This window comes from Lepidochelys kempii, chromosome 16 (genome assembly GCF_965140285.1).
Source record: "Lepidochelys kempii isolate rLepKem1 chromosome 16, rLepKem1.hap1, whole genome shotgun sequence".
Classification (NCBI taxonomy): Eukaryota; Metazoa; Chordata; order Testudines; family Cheloniidae; genus Lepidochelys; species Lepidochelys kempii.
Genome location: NC_136395.1, coordinates 6177672 through 6197604, shown reverse-complemented (window position 1 = coordinate 6197604; position 19933 = coordinate 6177672). Strand labels below are relative to the sequence as shown.

The 19933-nt window shown below is 50.3% G+C and overlaps 3 protein-coding genes across 8 annotated transcripts in view; 2 read left to right on the top strand and 1 right to left on the bottom strand.

Moving 5' to 3' along the window:
• The window catches only part of ALAD (aminolevulinate dehydratase), a 36925-nt gene extending 33640 nt beyond the window's left edge, over positions 1-3285 (top strand). For all 4 annotated transcript variants that reach the window (XM_073314455.2, XM_073314453.2, XM_073314454.2 and 1 more), the window contains one exon: positions 278-3285. In XM_073314455.2, the coding sequence (XP_073170556.1) occupies positions 278-345 (68 nt within the window). In that variant the 3' untranslated portion in view covers positions 346-3285. The remainder of the gene's footprint in view (positions 1-277) is intronic.
• Positions 3286-4252: 967 nt separating this feature from the next.
• On the top strand, positions 4253-17541 carry HDHD3 (haloacid dehalogenase like hydrolase domain containing 3). Of its 3 annotated transcripts, none has more exons than XM_073313810.1 (2): positions 4253-4314; positions 12554-17541. In XM_073313810.1, the coding sequence occupies exon 2, from the start codon at positions 12585-12587 to the stop codon at positions 13305-13307; it is 723 nt and encodes a 240-aa protein (XP_073169911.1). In that variant the 5' UTR covers positions 4253-4314; positions 12554-12584; the 3' UTR covers positions 13308-17541. The 3 variants fall into 3 exon arrangements, with proteins under 3 accessions (XP_073169911.1, XP_073169910.1, XP_073169909.1); XM_073313809.2 differs by lacking the exon at positions 4253-4314 and adding an exon at positions 4328-4893; XM_073313808.2 differs by lacking the exon at positions 4253-4314 and adding an exon at positions 4328-4933.
• BSPRY (B-box and SPRY domain containing) overlaps positions 17527-19933 on the bottom strand; it is a 31682-nt gene continuing 29275 nt past the window's right edge. Inside the window, exon 6 of the mRNA XM_073313807.1 lies at positions 17527-18645. Within this exon, the coding sequence (XP_073169908.1) occupies positions 18119-18645 (527 nt within the window). The 3' untranslated portion in view covers positions 17527-18118. The remainder of the gene's footprint in view (positions 18646-19933) is intronic.

The window sequence follows — 19933 nt, the reverse complement described above, 5'->3', positions numbered from 1 at the left end:
GGCATGGTTAGAAGGTTCTCTCAGCAGCAGTGGGGTGTAGGAACCCAGGGAGCTGAGATTCTGGAGAAGCTGAATGTCATGTGGGCCACACCCACAGTACTGTGGTCTGACCCAACCCTGCAGGCTGTATGTTGGAGTCCCTGGGGGCTGGCTGGTGGGAGGGAGAGATGCAGCTCCTTGGCATGGAGTGGGACTGTCTCCCTTTGTGGAGCATGGGAATGCTGGCCTGATACTGTGTCTAGCAACTCCTCACGCGTTCCTTGCTGCTGCATTCCAGGAGCTGATATCATCATTACCTACTATGTGCCCCAGCTCCTGAAGTGGCTGAAGGAGGAACAGGCGTGAAGTGCCTGAGTGAAGACAACACGCAGAAGGAAACCTGCGAGGACCGGAAAGGACTGAAATGCAAAATGAGGATTTTTATGGGGCCTTAGAGATACAAGGCTGAATCCAGCCCCAGCGTAAGCTGGTCCAGCATCACTGGCAGCAGGGGTGCTGCACCTGCCTACACTAAAGCTGACTTTAGCCCAAAGAAGGCAAAGGAAAGCAATTTTTTAAAAGTGTTATTTTAGAACTGGGCTTAATGCTGAGACCCTCCCCTGGCAGCAAAATGCCTTAGGACCAGAACTGATCTCCCCAGGGACCCACCTTGGAGAGGCACCTTCTTAACGTGATTGTTTATTTTAATGTGTCGCTGTGTGACACCAGATGGGCAATTTTTGAGATTCTTCGTAACGGAAGTGCCCATTCCTGACCGCTCCTCTACCCCAGTGTCCTTCTCAGTGGAGCCTGGATGTTGGTAACACAGAGAAGGCTGATGTGGGGCAGTTCACCTGCACGTTGGTCACAGGAGTGCTAGTTCATTGGGGGTGTCCCAAGTGTTCACTGCAGGTGTTCTCCCTGCAGTACACTAGTGAAATAATTCCTTTTCTGCAGCCCACAGCAGAGCTTTGCTCTCACCTGGTTGGGCTTTGTGCGCCCAAACACTGTCTGGTTCACAACCATGGAAGCAGCAATGAATGGCCGGAGGCAGTGCTGGTCAGCCAGACACTCCACTGACACTCTAACACGCTCCTCTTGTGAACGCGCTGTTTCAAACTTTTTAATATGGAGAAATACCCCAAGATGCTTCAGAGCCCTTAGGGAGGAGGGGGTTCCCCTCCACACATGCTCGTGCCTTAAACCTGTTGTCATTGCGTGGAATAGGGAATGTTGACCTCGTTCTGAGCTGTGGCCCTGCTGTCTTGAGGGCAACAGGGCATGTGGGGCTAGGAAGTGACCTCAAGGGCCTCAGAAGTATAATGTTGCTAATGGGCCATTGCACGTTCTGTCTAACATTACTAGGGGTTCTCTTAGCCCTGAGCACCCAGAAGACCAGCTCCTAGCACTCACATTGGCTCTGTCAACTCGCAGTTCAGCTCTGGCCTTTGATTCCCTAAATGCTGTCACCTTATCCAGAAGTGTTGTCAAAATAATCTTTCTCTAAAAACCAAGAGCACTAGAAATGTTTCCCTATTTTAAAAATTCCAATGAAAATAATTGTTTTAACCCACCACTTGTTCCTGTGCCCTGTTTCAAACTCTGCCCTGCAGCAGGCAGAACCAGGCAGTGAAAGTCGCCCTACTGGCTCTGCTGTCCAGTGCACACTTTAAAATTACTTTACCCTAACTGTCCAATGTGGCGTTAGTAACACAGCTGAGTACTTTAATTTGTACCGTGGTTCTTAAGTTGGTCATACTATTATGAAGTCTAGATGTTTTAGATTAATTGCTAGAGCTACTCTGCTTTGTTAGTCTCTAGCAGCAGTGTCTGATATTCAATGCCTGGAGTGAGTTCAGCTGAAAATTAAAAAAACGAAGTCTACAACCAGGGCAACTGATGTTGTTGATAAGGAACAAGGTGGAGGGAACTCCACTGCAACTTCTTGAAGTGGCTAGCACTCTCCTCTGGGTAACAGAGGGATTTAGTTTTAATCTGCATTGCCATAATTTTTGGGGTGGGGAAGAGCTGAAAATGTCCTGACTCTTCTGTAGAAGAAGCTGTACTAGTACGCGCAGATCTGTGATCTTCCCTGGAGGTACAGTCACACCAACGGGCATTCCCTGTTCCTCTGACTCATGGAGCAGGTCTGTCAGCCTCTCATCCTGTTATCTTGACAGGTTGTATCCTTTCCAAGAAAAGGACAAGCCCGTCCTCAGCTGAGTTTACAGACTACCAAGAAACAGGGTGTTGCTGACAGATTGGGTGTAGTTTACCTTACAAGCCTCTCTTCCCCTTGATGGTTTGCACAACTGAGCAACTAGAGGAAGACAAGGCCAACCCTCTCCGTAATGATAGGAAGGGGGGAAACTGGGGAAAGCAGAGCAGCGATGCCCTCTGGAGGGGAAGGGAACTTGTTCAAGGATAGAAAGTAGAGTCCTGGGAAAGAAGCTGCCATTCCTGTTTCAGAGTTGAGCGCTCCAGTGTTGCAAGGGTGAATTCACTGGTGTGGGTGAGATGCTCAGTTGCTATGGGGGAGCCCTACAGATTGGTCATTTTAGGGGATTACACTTTCTAAGGGATTATGGTAGTCTGCTACTTTCGCTGCTGCAGGCCAACCTGCCCAGTGCCCCACAGCTTGTCTGGTGTGTGAGGGGGAGAGAGCTCTACCTCATGGCTTGGGGGGTGGGGGGACTGTATGCTGGGGTTTGTGGGATTAATTCATATTTAGACCTGATAGAATCCTGTGAATTTTAGGAGTCTGTTCTGATCATGTTTAGCAGAAGGGGTGGGGGGCGTATACAACGCCATGGAATCACCATGTCTGAGAAAAATAAATGCCACTAAAAAGCTGGAAGAGATGGGTTTGAAATACTGCTACAGCTGTAGTGGCTGGAGGAGAGCTAACCTGGCAATGGGAGACTAATCCATTGGTATGAGAGCCGATAACACAAAGTTACAGGTACTTTTGTGTAACAAAGGGAGGTTAAAGGTTAACGCTGTAGTGCTGGAGGTGACCGATGAGACTGTCTGGACCGGCAGCCCTCTCAACAGCTCACTGCTTGCTGAGTGTTTTGCCTTAATATATCATACACGTTGTAAGGAGCGTGGTCACTTTAGATAAGCTATTACCAGCAGGAGAGTGGGGTGGGGGGAGAGAAAACCTTTTGTAGTTGATAAACACCCATTTTTTCATGGTCTGTGTGTATAAAAAGTTCTTCTGTATTTTCCACAGTATGCAGCCGATGAAGTGAGCTGTAGCTCACGAAAGCTTATGCTCAGATAAATTGGTTAGTCTTTAAGGTGCCACAAGTCCTCCTTTTCTTTTTGCCTTAATAGAGAGTTAGACCCATCAGTGGAGTAAGTGTATATCAATCCATGGGGAAGAGGGGGTGTTGGGAGCAGGGGGGAGTGGGGTTGTACCCTACAGCTGGTGGGAGGTCAGAATGGAGGGGGGCTGCACCCCACGCTAGTGGGGATCAGGGTGGGGGGGCTACACCCCACGGCCGATGGGGGTGGGGGACTGCACCTCACAGCTGGTGGGGATCAGGGTGGGAGGGCTGCACTCCATGGCCAATGGGGGGTGGGGGGGCTACACCCCACGCTGGTGGGGGGCTGCACCACATGGCCGATGGGGGTGGGTGACTGCACCTCACAGGTAGTGGGGATCAGGGTGGGGGGGCTGCACCCCATGGCCAATGGGGGTGGGGGGCTACACCCCACGCTGGTGGGGGGCTGCACCACATGGCCAATGGGGGTGGGGGGGCTACACCCCACGCTGGTGGGGGGCTGCACCACATGGCCGATGGGGGGGCTGCACCCCACGCTGGTGGGGATCAGGGTGGGGGGCTGTACCCCATGGCCCATGGGGGGGCTGCACCTCACAGCTGGTGGGGATCAGGGTGGGGGGGCTGCACCCCATGGCCAATGGGGGTGGGGGGCTACACCCCACGCTGGTGGGGGGCTGCACCACATGGCCAATGGGGGTGGGGGGGCTACACCCCACGCTGGTGGGGGGCTGCACCACATGGCCGATGGGGGGGCTGCACCCCACGCTGGTGGGGATCAGGGTGGGGGGGCTGTACCCCATGGCCCATGGGGGGGCTGCACCTCAGCTGGTGGGGATCAGGGTGGGGGGGCTGCACCCCATGGCCAATGGGGGTGGGGGGCTACACCCCACGCTGGTGGGGGGCTGCACCACATGGCCGATGGGGGGGCTGCACCTCACAGATAGTGGGGATCAGGGTGGGGGGGCTGCACCCCATGGCCGAGGGGGGTGGGGCGGCGGGCCGAGCTGTTCGCCGCTCCCGGCGGGTCTCAGCGCCGCGCCGCACGGTAAGTCGCGGGCGGGGGCGGCCTGGCTGCGGCCGGCGACTCCTCCGCAGCGATCCGGGCACGGAGCCGCGTCCTGTGGCGGGGCTCGGGCCGCCCCTCCCGCGGCCCCCGCTCGCCTGGCCGCGTGGATCCCTGCTCCGGCCAGGCCCAGCGGCTGCCCCCGGCTCCCCGCCGGGCGCTGCGCAGCCGGCCTCGGCCCTGTCCCCGGCGCCGGGGCGCGGCGGGCCCGGTTCTGGGCAGCGGGGCAGGGGCCCGGGGCGCCGGCAGCCCGGAGCCCCCCGGACGGCGGCGCGGAGCGAGGCCTGGCCCCGGGAACCGGAGGAGTTTTAAAAAGGGGGAAAGACGTGGGCCCGGGGCCCCGACAGATCTAAACCGGGTCAGGAGCGGACGCGCCAGGGCCCGGGCCCGCGGAGGGCGGTTCGGTGCCCTCGGCCGGGGCCTGGAGACGGGGCCGCTGCCCACAAAGTGCCCGCTGCCAGCCGGGCCTCTAGCTACAGGGGCGAAGGGCCCTTCCTTTTCGGATTTGATTTGATTTGACTGGGAATTTATCAGTGTTTATTACCACAACGACAAGAACGGGTGAAAATCAGGGCAAAAAACTATTAATACTAATTGGGGGGTAAATATCGGGGTTTATTTTGGTGGACGGAAATAGGGGGGGGGAAAGTATTCACTAGATTAATGCTTTGAATTCGCTTCATCAGTGTGGTTTGCTGCAGAACTGAAACAGAAACCAAAACAGGCCACCTCTGAGTTTAAGAAAACAATACCGTCTCTAATCCCCAAATAAAACTTTTAATTTGAATGAACAGTTTACTGTTGTAGACTTAGAATTATTAGCCTATAAATAGCTTGCTGTAAATAATAGCTATACATATGGCTTGCATATTTATACCTGCCTCTGGCAATTTCCACCACATGCATCCTACGAAGTGGGGATTCACCCACGAAAACTCATGCTCCGATACGTCTGTTAGTCCATAAAGTGCCACAGGACTCTGCCGCTTTTACAGATCCAGGCTAACAGGGCTCCCCCTCTGATACTTAGCCTATCAGTAGTTACATTTAATAAGTGGGCCTCACCATTTGCAGCACACACTCCAGGTCATCCTTTTCTCCTGGTTTTTTTTTTTTAAACTTTCAAATGCTACCTTGGGTTCTGAAACGTATTGTGATACAGATTTTTGCTTTCTTCCCATTTTAGTGTGTCAAATCTTTAAACCATTATCTGCTAACACTTTAGAATTGCTTTACCCTAACTGTCCAATGTGGCGTTAGTAACATAGCTGAGTACTTTAATTTGTACCATGATTCTTAAGTTGGTCATACTATTACGAAGTTTTGAAATGTGTATGTGGTCACTGTGAGGCTCATTAGTACGTTTAAAGGCACATGCACTTCACAGTTTGCGTGCATGCCTGTTGGTTTATTGTGTAAAAAGAAAAGGAGTACTTGTGGCACCTTAGAGACTAACCAATTTATTTGAGCATGAGCTTTCGTGAGCTACAGCTCACTTCATCGGATGCATACCGTGGAAACTGCAGCAGACTTTATATACACACAGAGAATATGAAACAATACCTCCTCCCACCCCATTGTCCTGCTGGTAATAGCTTATCTAAAGTGATCATCAAGTTGGGCCATTTCCAGCACAAATCCAGGTTCTCTCACCCCCTCACCCCCCTCCAAAAACACACACACACAAACTCACTCTCCTGCTGGTAATAGCCCATCCAAAGTGACAACTCTCTACACAATGTGCATGATAATAAAGTTGGGCCATTTCCTGCACAAATCCAGGTTCTCTCACCCCCTCACCCCCCTCCCAAAAACCACACACACAAACTCACTATCCTGCTGGTAATAGCTCATCCAAAGTGACCATTCTCCCTACAATGTGCATAATTAAGGTGGGCCATTTCCAGCACAAATCCAGGTTTTCTCACATCCCCCCCACCCCCGTACACACACAAACTCACTCTCCTGCTGGTAATAGCCCATCCAAACTGACCACTCTCCAAGTTTAAATCCAAGTTAAACCAGAACATCTGGGGGGGGGGGGGGGTAGGAAAAAACAAGAGGAAATAGGCTACCTTGCATAATGACTTAGCCACTCCCAGTCTCTATTTAAGCCTAAATTAATAGTATCCAATTTGCAAATGAATTCCAATTCAGCAGTTTCTCGCTGGAGTCTGGATTTGAAGTTTTTTTGTTTTAAGATAGCGACCTTCATGTCTGTGATTGCGTGACCAGAGAGATTGAAGTGTTCTCCGACTGGTTTATGAATGTTATAATTCTTGACATCTGATTTGTGTCCATTTATTCTTTTACGTAGAGACTGTCCAGTTTGACCAATGTACATGGCAGAGGGGCATTGCTGGCACATGATGGCATATATCACATTGGTGGATATGCAGGTGAACGAGCCTCTGATAGTGTGGCTGATGTTATTAGGCCCTGTGATGGTGTCCCCTGAATAGATATGTGAGCACAATTGGCAACGGGCTTTGTTGCAAGGATAAGTTCCTGGGTTAGTGGTTCTGTTGTGTGGTATGTGGTTGTTGGTGAGTATTTGCTTCAGGTTGCGGGGCTGTCTGTAGGCAAGGACTGGCCTGTCTCCCAAGATTTGTGAGAGTGTTGGGTCATCCTTTAGGATAGGTTGTAGATCCTTAATAATGCGTTGGAGGGGTTTTAGTTGGGGGCTGAAGGTGACGGCTAGTGGCGTTCTGTTATTTTCTTTGTTAGGCCTGTCCTGTGGTAGGTAACTTCTGGGAACTCTTCTGGCTCTATCAGTCTGTTTCTTTACTTCTGCAGGTGGGTATTGTAGTTGTAAGAAAGCTTGACAGAGATCTTGTAGGTGTTTGTCTCTGTCTGAGGGGTTGGAGCAAATGCGGTTGTATCGCAGAGCTTGGCTGTAGACGATGGATCGTGTGGTGTGGTCAGGGTGAAAGCTGGAGGCATGCAGGTAGGAATAGCGGTCAGTAGGTTTCCGGTATAGGGTGGTGTTTATGTGACCATTGTTTATTAGCACTGTAGTGTCCAGGAAGTGGATCTCTTGTGTGGACTGGACCAGGCTGAGGTTGGTGGTGGGATGGAGATTGTTGAAATCATGGTGGAATTCCTCAAGGGCTTCTTTTCCATGGGTCCAGATGATGAAGATGTCATCAATATAGCGCAAGTAGAGTAGGGGCTTTAGGGGATGAGAGCTGAGGAAGCGTTGTTCTAAATCAGCCATAAAAATGTTGGCATACTGTGGGGCCATGCGGGTACCCATAGCAGTGCCGCTGATCTGAAGGTATACATTGTCCCCAAATGTGAAATAGTTATGGGTAAGGACAAAGTCACAAAGTTCAGCCACCAGGTTTGCTGTGACATTATCGGGGATAGTGTTCCTGACGGCTTGTAGTCCATCTTTGTGTGGAATGTTGGTGTAGAGGCCTTCTACATCCATAGTGGTCAAAAAAACTTCAAATCCAGACTCCAGCGAGAAACTGCTGAATTGGAATTCATTTGCAAATTGGATACTATTAATTTAGGCTTAAATAGAGACTGGGAGTGGCTAAGTCATTATGCAAGGTAGCCTATTTCCTCTTGTTTTTTCCAACCCCCCCCCCCCCCCCCCCCCCCCAGATGTTCTGGTTTAACTTGGATTTAAACTTGGAGAGTGGTCAGTTTGGATGAGCTATTACCAGCAGGAGAGTGAGTTTGTGTGTGTATGGGGGTGGGGGGATGTGAGAAAACCTGGATTTGTGCTGGAAATGGCCCACCTTAATTATGCACATTGTAGGGAGAATGGTCACTTTGGATGAGCTATTACCAGCAGGATAGTGAGTTTATGTGTGTGGTTTTTGGGAGGGGGGTGAGGGGGTGAGAGAACCTGGATTTGTGCAGGAAATGGCCCAACTTTATTATCATGCACATTGTATAAAGAGTTGTCACTTTGGATGGGCTATCACCAGCAGGAGAGTGAATTTGTGTGGGGGGGTGGAGGGTGAGAAAACCTGGATTTGTGCTGGAAATGGCCCACCTGATGATCACTTTAGATAAGCTATTACCAGCTGGACAATGGGGTGGGAGGAGGTATTTTTTCATATTCTCTGTGTATATATAAAGTCTGCTGCAGTTTCCACGGCATGCATCTGATGAAGTGAGCTGTAGCTCACGAAAGCTCATGCTCAAATAAATTGGTTAGTCTCTAAGGTGCCACAAGTCCTCCTTTTCTTTTTGCGAATACAGACTAACATGGCTGTTACTCTGAAACGGTTTATTGTGTGTAGCTCTAGTCCAGGGGTGGCCAACCTGGGGCTCCGGAGCCCCATGCGGCTCTTCAGAAGCTAATATGCGGCTCCTTGTCTAGGCACCGACTCCGGGGCTGGATCTACAGGCGCCAACTTTCCAATGGGCCAGGGGGTGCTCACTGCTCAACCCCTGGCTCTGCCACATGCCCTGCCCCCACTCCACCCCTTCCCGCCCCCTCCCCTGAGTCTGTCGGTGCCCTCACTCCTCCCCCAGCCTTCTGCATGCCAGGAAACAGCTGATCAGGAGGTGCAGGGAGGGAGGAAGAGGCGCTGATTGGCAGGGCTGCTGGTGGGCAGGAGGCACTGGGAGCGGGTGGGGAAGCTCATGGAGGGCTGCAGGTGCATTACTGTGGCTCTTTGGAAATGTATGTTAGTAAATTCTGGCTCCTTCTCAGGCTCAGGTTGGCCACCCCTGCTCTAGACTAATACATAGCCTTACTTCAACAGGCAGCTTTGCATATACAGACTAATGTATGATCATAATACATAGATCTCATGCAATGTATTGTATTTTCCTAATAATATCAGTTATTTTTTATATATTTGAATGTTACAAAAGTAGGGTGAAAATCAGAAAAAAATGAATATTTTTTGTAGAACCCAGGAATTTGTCAGTAAAAATCAGTTTAAACTGAAAACAAAGGGATTTAAGTATTCATAAAGAACCCAAGGATCTCACAAAACGGAGTGACTGGGCAACAAAATAACAGATGAAAGTCAGTGTTGATAAATGCAAATTAATGCACATTGCAAAATATAATCCCAACTATACATATAAAATGATGGGGTCTAAAATAGCTGTTACCACTCAAGAAAGAGATCTTGGAGTCGTAGTGGATAGTTCTCTGAAAACATCCACTCAATGTGCAGCGGCAGGCAAAAAAGCGAACAGAATGCTGTGAATCATTAAGAAAGGGATAGATAATAGACAGAAAATATCATGTTGCCTCTATATAAATCCATGGTACACCCATATCTTGAATACTGCGTGCAGATGTGATTGCCCCATCTCAAAAAAGATCTATTAGAATTGGAAAGGGTTCAGAAAAGGGCAACACAAATTATTAAGGTCATGGAAAAGCTTCCATATGAGGAGAGATAAATAAAACTGGGGCTTTTCATCTGGGAAAAGAGGCAATTAAGGGGGGATATGATAGAGGTCTACAAAAATCATGAATGATGTGGAGAAAATAAATAAGGAAATGTTATTTATTCCTTCTCATAAGACAAGAACTAGGAGTCACCAAATGGTATTAATAGGCATCAGGGTTAAAACAAACAAAAGGCAGTATTTCTTCATACAACACACAGTCAACCTGTGGAACTCCTTGCCCGAGGATGTTGTGAAGGCCATGACTATAACAAGTTTCAAAAAAGAACTCGATGCATTCATGGAGGATAGCTCCATCAATGGCTATTAGCCAGGATGGGCAGGGATGGTGTCCCGAGCCTCTGTTTGCCAGAAGCTGGGAATGAGCAACGGGATGGATTACTTGATGATTACCTGGTCTGTTCATTCCCTCTGGGGAACCTGGCACTGCCCACTGTCGGAAGACAGGATACTGGGCTAGATAGACCTTGGTCTGACCCTGTATGGCTGTTTTTTGACACAGCCATAGGTGCTGGAACCAGAGGTACTGGGGCTCGAAGGGGTTTCCAGGGTTTCCAGTTTGGTTCAATGGCTCTCAGCACCGCCATTGTACAAAGTGTTCCAGCACCTCTGGACACAGTGCTTAGGCACTAGCCTCAGGAGAGAGACCAGAACTGAACTCCCACTGTGAGGCATATTAAATAGGGCAGCATGGTGGAAGTTTTCACTGCTGCTGCCTTTGCATGTATCTGCCTCATGCCAAGAGGACTTCATCAGAGTTGTCAGTGCATCCTCCTACTCTGAGACCGCTCACTTATTCAGCAGAAGAAAATGGATCCTTACCCCAAGTGTATGTTACTCTGCCCTTAAATTGTAGACAGGCTTCAGTGCAGAGATTGCAAGACTCTCTCCATGACAGCTGCTGTGTGGGTGTGCATTTTGTCTGAGGCTAAGAGAATTCCTAGCCACTAACTCTGATTTCAGTTTCCTGCTAAACTGGTCTGGCTGTTTCTTCCAGAATATTATTTTGGTGCTGAATAATCCTGCCACCGCACATACAAGCTAATTGCACAAAAGTTCATGTCATTATAGAGAAACCCATTGTTTTATGATATCATTCTGTTATACTGCAAAATTACAAACTTTGCTTCTAGGGGTATTCTGTGCCACTGTGCACGTGCAGAATTTATGTCCCTCACAGATTTCTTTGTTTCCCCAATGGAAAAATGAATTCTGAGGGGGAAGCAAAGGAAAGCCGCAAGAGTGACCACGCGCCCCTCCCCGGCAGCACAGGAACCTTAGTTTGGGCGACCGGAGCCGCCAGTGGAGGGGCTGGTCATGCGTGCAAGACAGAGAGACTCTGACCTTCTCACTAGCTATTGCAGCCCACCCAGCGAGGAAGGGCAGGGCTTCAAGGTATTTCTGAGGAGGTAGGCATGGGGCAGGCTCTGTCCCCTCAGGCAGAGAAGAATGTAGCAGCCTGCCTGCTTAGTGAATTGTTCCCATTGCCGTTAGTGAATTCCCCCAAGAGTATTAAACAGGTTTAAAAGTTTTAAGGCTCCTTTACGTGGCCAGAGTGCTGTAAAGGACAGTATGGCTTATAAATGCATATGGTGATTTAGTGATTAAAACTGGTCTAAATTTTTGGACTGAAAAATTTTCCAATCACAATGTGCTCCATGAACTGTTTGCTACTGACCTTTCTGGAGATGGTCAGTAGCCAATATAAGTTGTGACTTTGAGTCCCCAGACCTCACTTGCTCTTCAGTTGCCTATGGCGTAACACTGAGCATATGGCTGCATATATTTGTTGACTAATAACTAGAAGTAAAAGGTCAATACTAGCTACATTACTATTAGACAGAGGGGGGTTGGGGATTTTCTCCAATGCTCCCCACTCCCATTCTCCATCTATTGTATTATAGTTTAAATAAATTATCAAAATAATTGAAACTGGCATGATTATATTGCAGATTATATGCAGAATTTTAAAATATTGTGTGCAGAATTTTTAAATTTTGGTGAAGACATTTTTTTTTTTTTGCACAGAATTCCCCCAGGAGTAAAACTGAATTGTAACCTATTTAAGAGCAGAGAGTTCTAATGCATTACAGAAGGCTGGTAGTTTTAAATCGGTTATCTTGCTCCCCATTTATTTCTCTTGCTTTAATTTCCCTACCCAGTGTCTGTGGATGCTGGTCAGCCTTGTCATTTCATGTTAAGAAATACAAATTCAAGTCAAATACAGATGGTCCCAAGATCAGCTGTTTGAGTTTCTGCTGCAAACAGAGAGGTGCAAAGTCCTGCATTCTAGGATCTACAGGGTCTTCACTGACAAACTGTACCTAACGTCGTAATGTAAAGACATAAATCACTTTAGACGTGAGTCTTAGTGTTTGTACAGGTTCTGAGTGACTGAAGTCCTGGTGCTGGTACTGACTTAACTGCAGTGGCAGTGAGGGCCTCTCCGTATCCGCTGCACAGCGCCTGAGAGGGGAGGTCAGTCTCCACGGACATGGGGCTGAGCCTGTGAGCAGGGGGCCAGTCCGTGCTAGTGGTGGGGATGTGATGTGGATACAAATCTGTCAGGAACTGGCCTGAGACCCAGCAATTCACTTCAAACAAGCTACAGAACAGTCCTCAGATAGAAACCACTTTCATTCACTGCAGGCCCGGGAGGAATTTGAACCCATGAGCCCTGGGCGCGGTGAAGCTATCCCAGGTTGAAAAGCTCCAGTGCAATTATCAATCACTTGAGTCACTCGCTGCCCCATGCTGAGCATTCCTTCGGCCTATAAGAGGGTTGGGTCTGTGGCTTGTCTGATCCTTATCCTTTTATTTGGTGTTCTAGGTTCTCTTTGCTCCTCAGCCTCAGTGAAGCAATGCTTCGGCTCCGGCTGTTAACATGGGACGTGAAGGACACGCTGCTCCGGCTTCGGCACCCAGTAGGAGAGAATTACTCTGCTGCGGCCCAAGTTCACAAAGTCCATGTGCAGCCTGAGGCTCTCAATAAGTCTTTCCATCAGGCATACAAAGCCCAGAGCAAGCACTTCCCCAACTATGGCCTGAGCCAGGGGCTAAGCTCCAAGCAGTGGTGGGTGGATGTTGTCAAACAGACCTTCAGACTCGCTGGTGTCCATGAAGACAGGCTTCTCACCACCATTTCGGAAAGCCTCTATCAGGAATTCTGCAGTGCACAGAACTGGGAGTTGTTACCAGGTGCCAGGGAGACTCTGAGGCAGTGCCATCAGCTGGGCATCCGTATGGCTGTAATCTCCAACTTTGACAAGAGGCTGGAGAAGATTCTGTCTCACTGCAACCTCAGGCACCATTTTGAATTTGTCTTGACCTCGGAGGAGGCTGGCTTTGCCAAGCCAGACCAGCGGATCTTTCAGAAGGCGCTGCACATCTCTGGGGTAGCTCCCCAGCAGGCGGCTCACGTGGGGGACAATTATGTGAAGGATTATAGGGCAGCCAGAGATGTGGGCATGCATAGCTTCCTGCTCACGAGGGCTGGGCGTGCAAACCCTTGGGAGCTAGAGGTACCCAAGCAGCACATCCTGCCTTCACTTACCCACTTGCTGTCTGTTATCGAGAAGGGTTAAGGGTGAATCCCTCGCCTCTCTGCAGAGATCGCCAAGGACAAAGCAGATTCCTTACACCATGTCACTAAAAAGAAGGATCAGTTCTGCTGCAGGGGTGAGGAGGAGAGGGGAGAGGATTTGGTTCTCCACCAGGGAATCAGGTTCTAAAGGGTATCTGCATGTCCTATAGAGAGGGGGCAAAAGCAAACCCCTCTGAACTCAGTGAGAAGTACTTGCTAGCACCATCCACAACCACGCATTAGTCATCCAATATAATAAACTGCTACAGATACTCAGCACTTCTCTTCCCCTTTCTTTCATAGCTCTCAAAGCTTCTAACAGAGTGGAGGGGATTAGTGCCATTATTGTCATTTTACAGGGGGGAACCAAGGGATGATGGCTAAGATCACCCTGCACGTCAGAGTGGAGACCAGAACTTAGAATCATAGAATCTCAGGGTTGGAAGGGACCTCAGGAGGTCATCTAGTCCTACCCCCTGCTCAAAGCAGGACCAATGCCCAATTTTTGCCCCAGATCCCTAAATGGCCCCCTCAAGGATTGAACTCACAACCCTGGGTTTAGCAGGCCAATGCTCAAACCAATGAGCTATCCCTCCCCCCTAAGCTATCCCTCCCTCACTCTGCATCTCCAGAGTGTCCACCTCGTCCCCTGTCCATTGCAGCTCTAAGCCCAGGCATTAATCCCTCGTCATGCGAGGAAAGACAGCATTTCTTGCACACTTGAATGAACAAAGGCAGAAGCAGAAATCCCTTCTCTGGGCCAGGTTCATTCCCTGCATTGGTACAACTGGCTGGCCTAACTCCCTGCCAGCCTGGGCCAGCTGCACCACATGGTTCTGCTGGCGAGGAACACTGGTGGTGTGCTGACTTCAGTGAATCCCCTTGACCTGACAATAGCCTTTTCCCAGACAGCACCACCCCCTTCTTGGGTTGCTCTTGCTCTGGCCTGTAAGGCAGCCATTGCCCACCCCTGCAGCCTCTCACCACAGGCTCTCTCCGCATAGGACCTCTCTGCCAGGGTCTGCTCTTGTAGAAGCTGGCACATTACTTGGGGCGGTTAGTGCCTCTGCCCCGATGCTGGCAGAGGATCCCATGGGATTTCCCCCCTTGCCATTGTGCAAAGACTGGGCCTGGGGGTGCTGATGACTCTGCTTCAAGTAAGGATTTTAGTAGAACCCCCTACCGAGCCACTGGTGGGCAGCACAGAGGGGAGCACTGGAAACTAGAGCAGCCCTGTGCTTGGGCAGTCACTGCTTCCCAGAGGCTGATGGGAGTTTGACGGCAACAGAAACTAGCCAATGGGCCTTTCCCTGCCCAAACCTCAGCAGGTGCCTTTTCCAAGCGCGGCGCAGAGCGATCGCTGCCCTGCTCCCAGTGCTGGACTTGCAGCTGTGTGGCAGAGCCCCAGCAAAGTGCTGTGAAAAGCAGCCCAGGTGCTTGCCTAGACAGTGTGCAGCAAGCTGGGCTGTAAGTTTACCCCACACCAACTGGCCATGTAGACAGACCCTGTTGCTGAGCCGCTTTGAAACAGGAGCAGATCAAAGTGCACTTCGGTGCGTGGCAAACTAAACGTACCCCCCAGCTTGCTGCAAACTAAGTGGTCGTCTAGACAAGCCCAGAACGTGTAACATTCAGGGGGTTAAAAATCAAGATACCTACGTTTAAAAAGGGGAGAAACCAGCCCAGGCCAGGGTCCCTACTTCTAACCTGGGTCACAGCCTCATTTCTAAAGCCCCTTGTCACTGAACCCACCTCAACAAATGAACCAGATTGTGCATAGTCTTATCAACAGGCTTTTCTATGGTGCTCAGCTTGGTAGAATGTGTGCACCTCTCGTACAGCCATGAATTTAGCCTCACAACACCACTCTGAGGTCTGGCAGGGCAACCCCACATTACAGAGGGGGAACTGAGGCACAGAGCTATTACAGGACTCATCCCAGCATGTTGCAGTCAGGAATCACACGGCTTGCCCACATTTCAGGCTAGGGCTGTAATAACTGCACGTCCCCATCAAGGCTGAGCAGACTGCACATGCCAGTGTTGAGTTCCTCCCTCCAGGCTAGTGGTGGAAATTGAGGCTTCAGTACAGGGCACCTCTTTTCTGTCCGCCATAACTAGCCCCCCCAAGTAGACATGTTCCTGTAGCCCCATGGCCACATTAGCTGCAGCAGCTGCACTGTAGCTAAGGCTTCGGCTCTCGGTAGAGATAACGGCTGTATGTAGTAGAGCAAAAGAGCCTAACTAAAGTGAGCAGAAGTCAGGCCCTGCTGCTAGAAAGCAAAGTTAGCAAGTGTCAGACTATGTGTGAAAGGCAGGCCCTGTTACACAGCAGGTGCCTGTTTGCAGGGTCACTGTCCGATAACCCGACCTTGGCAAAACACACAGGCATGCCCAAGAAGTGCTAGGCACAGGGTATTGATGTGTGCACATTCCAGACGATGCAGGTACCCCCTAATGTAAACACAATGCTGGGAGATGAAAGAGGAACACACCGACCACACATGAAACAAGGACAGGCCTAGGCTGACAGATGAAAATGTTTTGTTTGAACCAGCAGGTACAAGGTAAAGGGTGGTAACTAACTACATCAGGGGGACAATATGTAACTTGTTTGTATCAGTGTATAAAAGAGGGGTTGTAGGAGCAGTGTTTTATCTGGCCTTGGGGGAGCAGAAGGTCCCACCACTCACTGAGCTGAGTCCATTACAACAGGCATATGCGAGTTAGTGTCCTCAGAGTCTACTGGACACTAGAACCGTGCTTTGTCAACAATAAACCTGACCGAGTGCCTTTGCCACCAAACCGTCTGTGGTGGTCGTGGGCACTTCAGTCAAGGTCTGCTGTATCAGCTACCTGGCCAGATCTGGTGCAGCACGCTGAGAGAACACACACACAGCCAACAACTGACAACACTGTCAATGGAGCGTTGTCAAAGGGATTAGGCCAAAGCAAAATTTGATGCAGTTCAGACAGCAGGACAAGATACAAACCCTGGAGTGTTAAAGAACTGCATAACTCTGTGACCAATAAACGTTTGCAGTTTTGCAGGCTAAGCTCAGGGAAATCAGCTCTCATGCTTCAAGGCACAAGATGATTTTGTGCAAGGGTCAGGAAGGATGGATTATTCCCTGCTAAGTGCAGTGTTGTGCAGTTGGCCAGATGCATTATGTGCAGTTTCCGCTTCAGGGTTTGGCTCCAGCCAGAGATTGACTACGCAACAAGACAGGCCAGTGAGCCGATCCTGTAGGGCAAGTCCAGTTTAACTAGATTGCCTAGAAAGAATTCTAGGGGGCTATTGCTGTTAAGAAACAAGCTCAGAGCAGGCACCTGGGCTGAAGCCAGAGCCTATTTACATATGTGACACTGAGCCAGAAGGGGTTTAGCACTAGCAGGCTAACTAACCCAGATTCAACCTGTAGAGACATCTTAGCAGCTAATGATTGTATTTTTGTATGTGTGTTTACATATATATTGTTATAGGTTGACAATGTACCCAAACAGTTCCTGTCTGTCACCATACTCTGTTACTTCATCGAGATGAACCATGACTGTAGTAATATCATTGTCTTTATTTCTCTGTGGTGTATATAGTGAACTACCTGCAAATGGCAAGAGATGGGCAGTTGCCTTATCTTAATCCATGCAACTAATCACCGGTGGTGCTTAGGAAATAGGAGGTTTTACTTCGAAGCCACTATTGTTCACCCAAGGAACACCTGCTGACAAAAGGCTGCCAGGGATCTATAAAAAGAACTCTAGGCCCTGATCCCGTATCTCAGCTCCACTTAAGCTTCATCAGGGGAAGTCTGAGTCACAGGACTAAGGTCTCCAGCTCCAGTTTGGCTCACCCTGACATTGGACATTGTATGATAACTCAGGCTGCGAGTCTTTCACGGAGGTCACGGGAGTCACGGATTCCGTGATTTTCTGGAACCTCCATGAATTCTGCAGCTGCAGTGGCTGGTGCGGCTGACGCCTGGGCGGCCCCCCCCACACCCATGAGCAGCAATGTCTGCTGGAGCGCGCCACCCCTAAGCACCTAAGATTTAGTTAGGAGTATTTTTAGTAAAAGTCACGGACAGGTCACAGTAACACAGGTTATTGCCCGTGACCTGTCCGTGACTTTTATTAAAAAATACCCATGACTAAATCATAGCCTTAATTATAACCTATGGAAATAATTCTGAAAGAACTCTTTGCAACTCTAAAGCTTACCATCTCTACTATGAAACTAAGAATTTTATTTATATCTGTATGTATAATACAATATACATACAGATTTTTCTTTTTTAATAAATCTTAGTTTAGTTAATAAGAATTGGCTGTAAGCATGTATTTGGGTAAGATTTGAAATATTCATTGACCTGACAGGTAATGTGTCCAATCATTTGGGCTTGGTAGAACTTATTTTTATGATGAATATGATTTTCAGTAATCCTCATCTTTGACTGGGCTGTCTGGGTGGGAGCCCAAGGCTGGATGTGTTTGTGGCTTCTGGGTAACCAGGAAGATATTATAGAAGCTGTTTTGTTCATGGATAGGTGAATCTAATTATTAGAAATAACCTCCAGTTTGGGGTATCGTCTGCCCCATTCGTTGCAGTTTGCCCTGATTGAGCAATCTCAGTGTGGCCCCCCTGGGACCCCGGACACAAGGTATCAGTGCATTCAGGCTGCCAGCCCCATTCTGCCTGCTTGGAGTGACTGAAGATCCAGCAGGCGGCATGCCGAGTTGTGCGTCTCTGCAGAAAGCTCCCCCTGTCCCCCACAGAGCTGGGTGGGTGAGCTGCTGCCCCTGAGCCAGGCCTCATTCACTGAACGAGGGAGATGCTCTGGTCAGCCACAGCAAACACGGGGTAGATGGGTGCAGTAAAGGCTTCACGGTGCGAGTGGAGGATGACACAGGCACTAGGGTCATAGAACAGCACTTCCCCGCCATCCAAGTCGACCAGCACGCCCACCTGTATGGGGCACTTGACTAGCTCCACCGCCTGATGATGGCCATTGTGCGAGAAGCAGAACTCCTTGTCATAGCGCGAGAACACCCAGGAGAAGGGGTTGTAGCCCAGCCGGGCTGCGCTGCCAGGCCCTTTGCGCTCCAAGGAGCCATAAGAAATGCCCAGTTTGTACGCGCAGCTTTTGCCTACGCTGATCCTCCAGGCATGGGTCCCTTTGTGGAAGGCCTTAGTGCCCAAGGCGTTGGGCCAGTGATCGAAGCGCTCCGGGCAGTCTGGATAGGTCTTTGCCTTCTTGGGGCTGAATGCTAAGGTTTTCTTGTCTTCGGACAGGGCCAGCAGGGGGCTGACAGTTTTCTCATCTACGCAAACCTCTTCCAAACCTGCAAGAAAAGCCAAACAATCAGTACAGGCTGAGCAGCGGGACCTCGTCCAGGATCAGCCTGTCTCCCCAGCAAAGCGCTGGGACAGGGAGGGAGCTGGGTTCATGTCCACGTTTCCCCTTTTTATAGGCCTTCCTAGGCAGTAGCCCTGTGCAGGGGCCACGGCGACTTCCTCTGGCGCCCAGCAGCACCATCTTCCAGGGCCTGCAGGCCAGCTCCTGGGGGGAAGAGGGGTGCTCCCTGCACACTGGGGAAGGGGCTGAGCTCAGACTGGACTCTGCCTGTGCAAGTTAAATATACCCCAGCTAGTCCCATTGGGCACTGGCTCCTGGGGTTCTCCCAGCTGTAGCCTGCAGTCGGTCCCGACTGGCTCTCCCTATTCCATCCATCATAAGCCATCTCCCCTCCACAGTGCCCGCCCACCCTGCTGCTGGGACACAGCAGGGGAGGGAGACGCTGGCCCAGGGGTTAGAGTGGCTCTGTGCTGAGGGTGGCTGGTGAGCAGGAAGCCTCAAGCTCTTGCGGATGGAGGGGGGGCAGGGCAAGGCACGAGAGACCTCTGCTTCGGCCCTAGGGGTAGTACCAGTGGGTACCAGGGCAGCACGGCTACAGGGCTGGCAGCTCTGGCCAAACTTGTTTCCAAGCAGGGAGGAGGCAGGTGCATTCACAGGCCACCACCCATCCACAGCTACTGCCTGGCTTCCATCTGATTCCCTGCCCAACCTGATGCACCAGATCCAGCTGTTCGAGTGGGCTTCCTGGCTTGGCTGGGGCTGGTGCCAGGGCAGCCTCTCTGCAGGCTTCTTCCTCTTCCAAACAAGAAGCATAATATGGTGCAGAACATATCCAACACCCAAGGTTCCCCCCAGGCCCACTTGTGACCAGGCCCCTGGCCACTGGGCTCCCCAAGATGAAGGCAGGGGCTGCACGTGGCCCTGAGAATGCACTTTTCCCACCCAGCTCTGGAAGCGCTGGCTTCAGCTCGATGCAGATCCAGATGCAGGCACAGGACACATCTCATCTCTCCCAGTTCCCTGCCCTGGCTCACTGTTCAGAATGCAGTGGGGGCTGAATGGTTGATCTGGGCCCAGCGGCGGGAAGATTAGCAAACCAGACAAGTACTCAGCTCTGATGGGTTGGGAGACGAGGGACACGGAGAGGATTTTGGCCCCACTCCCAGTGCGCAGGAGCCCATCCATAGCCCAGCCAGCCACCCCCTGCTGGTGTAAACTCCCCCACTGCTGCCCTGCTTCACTGAGACACCAGAGACTGGACTCTCCTCCCCAAA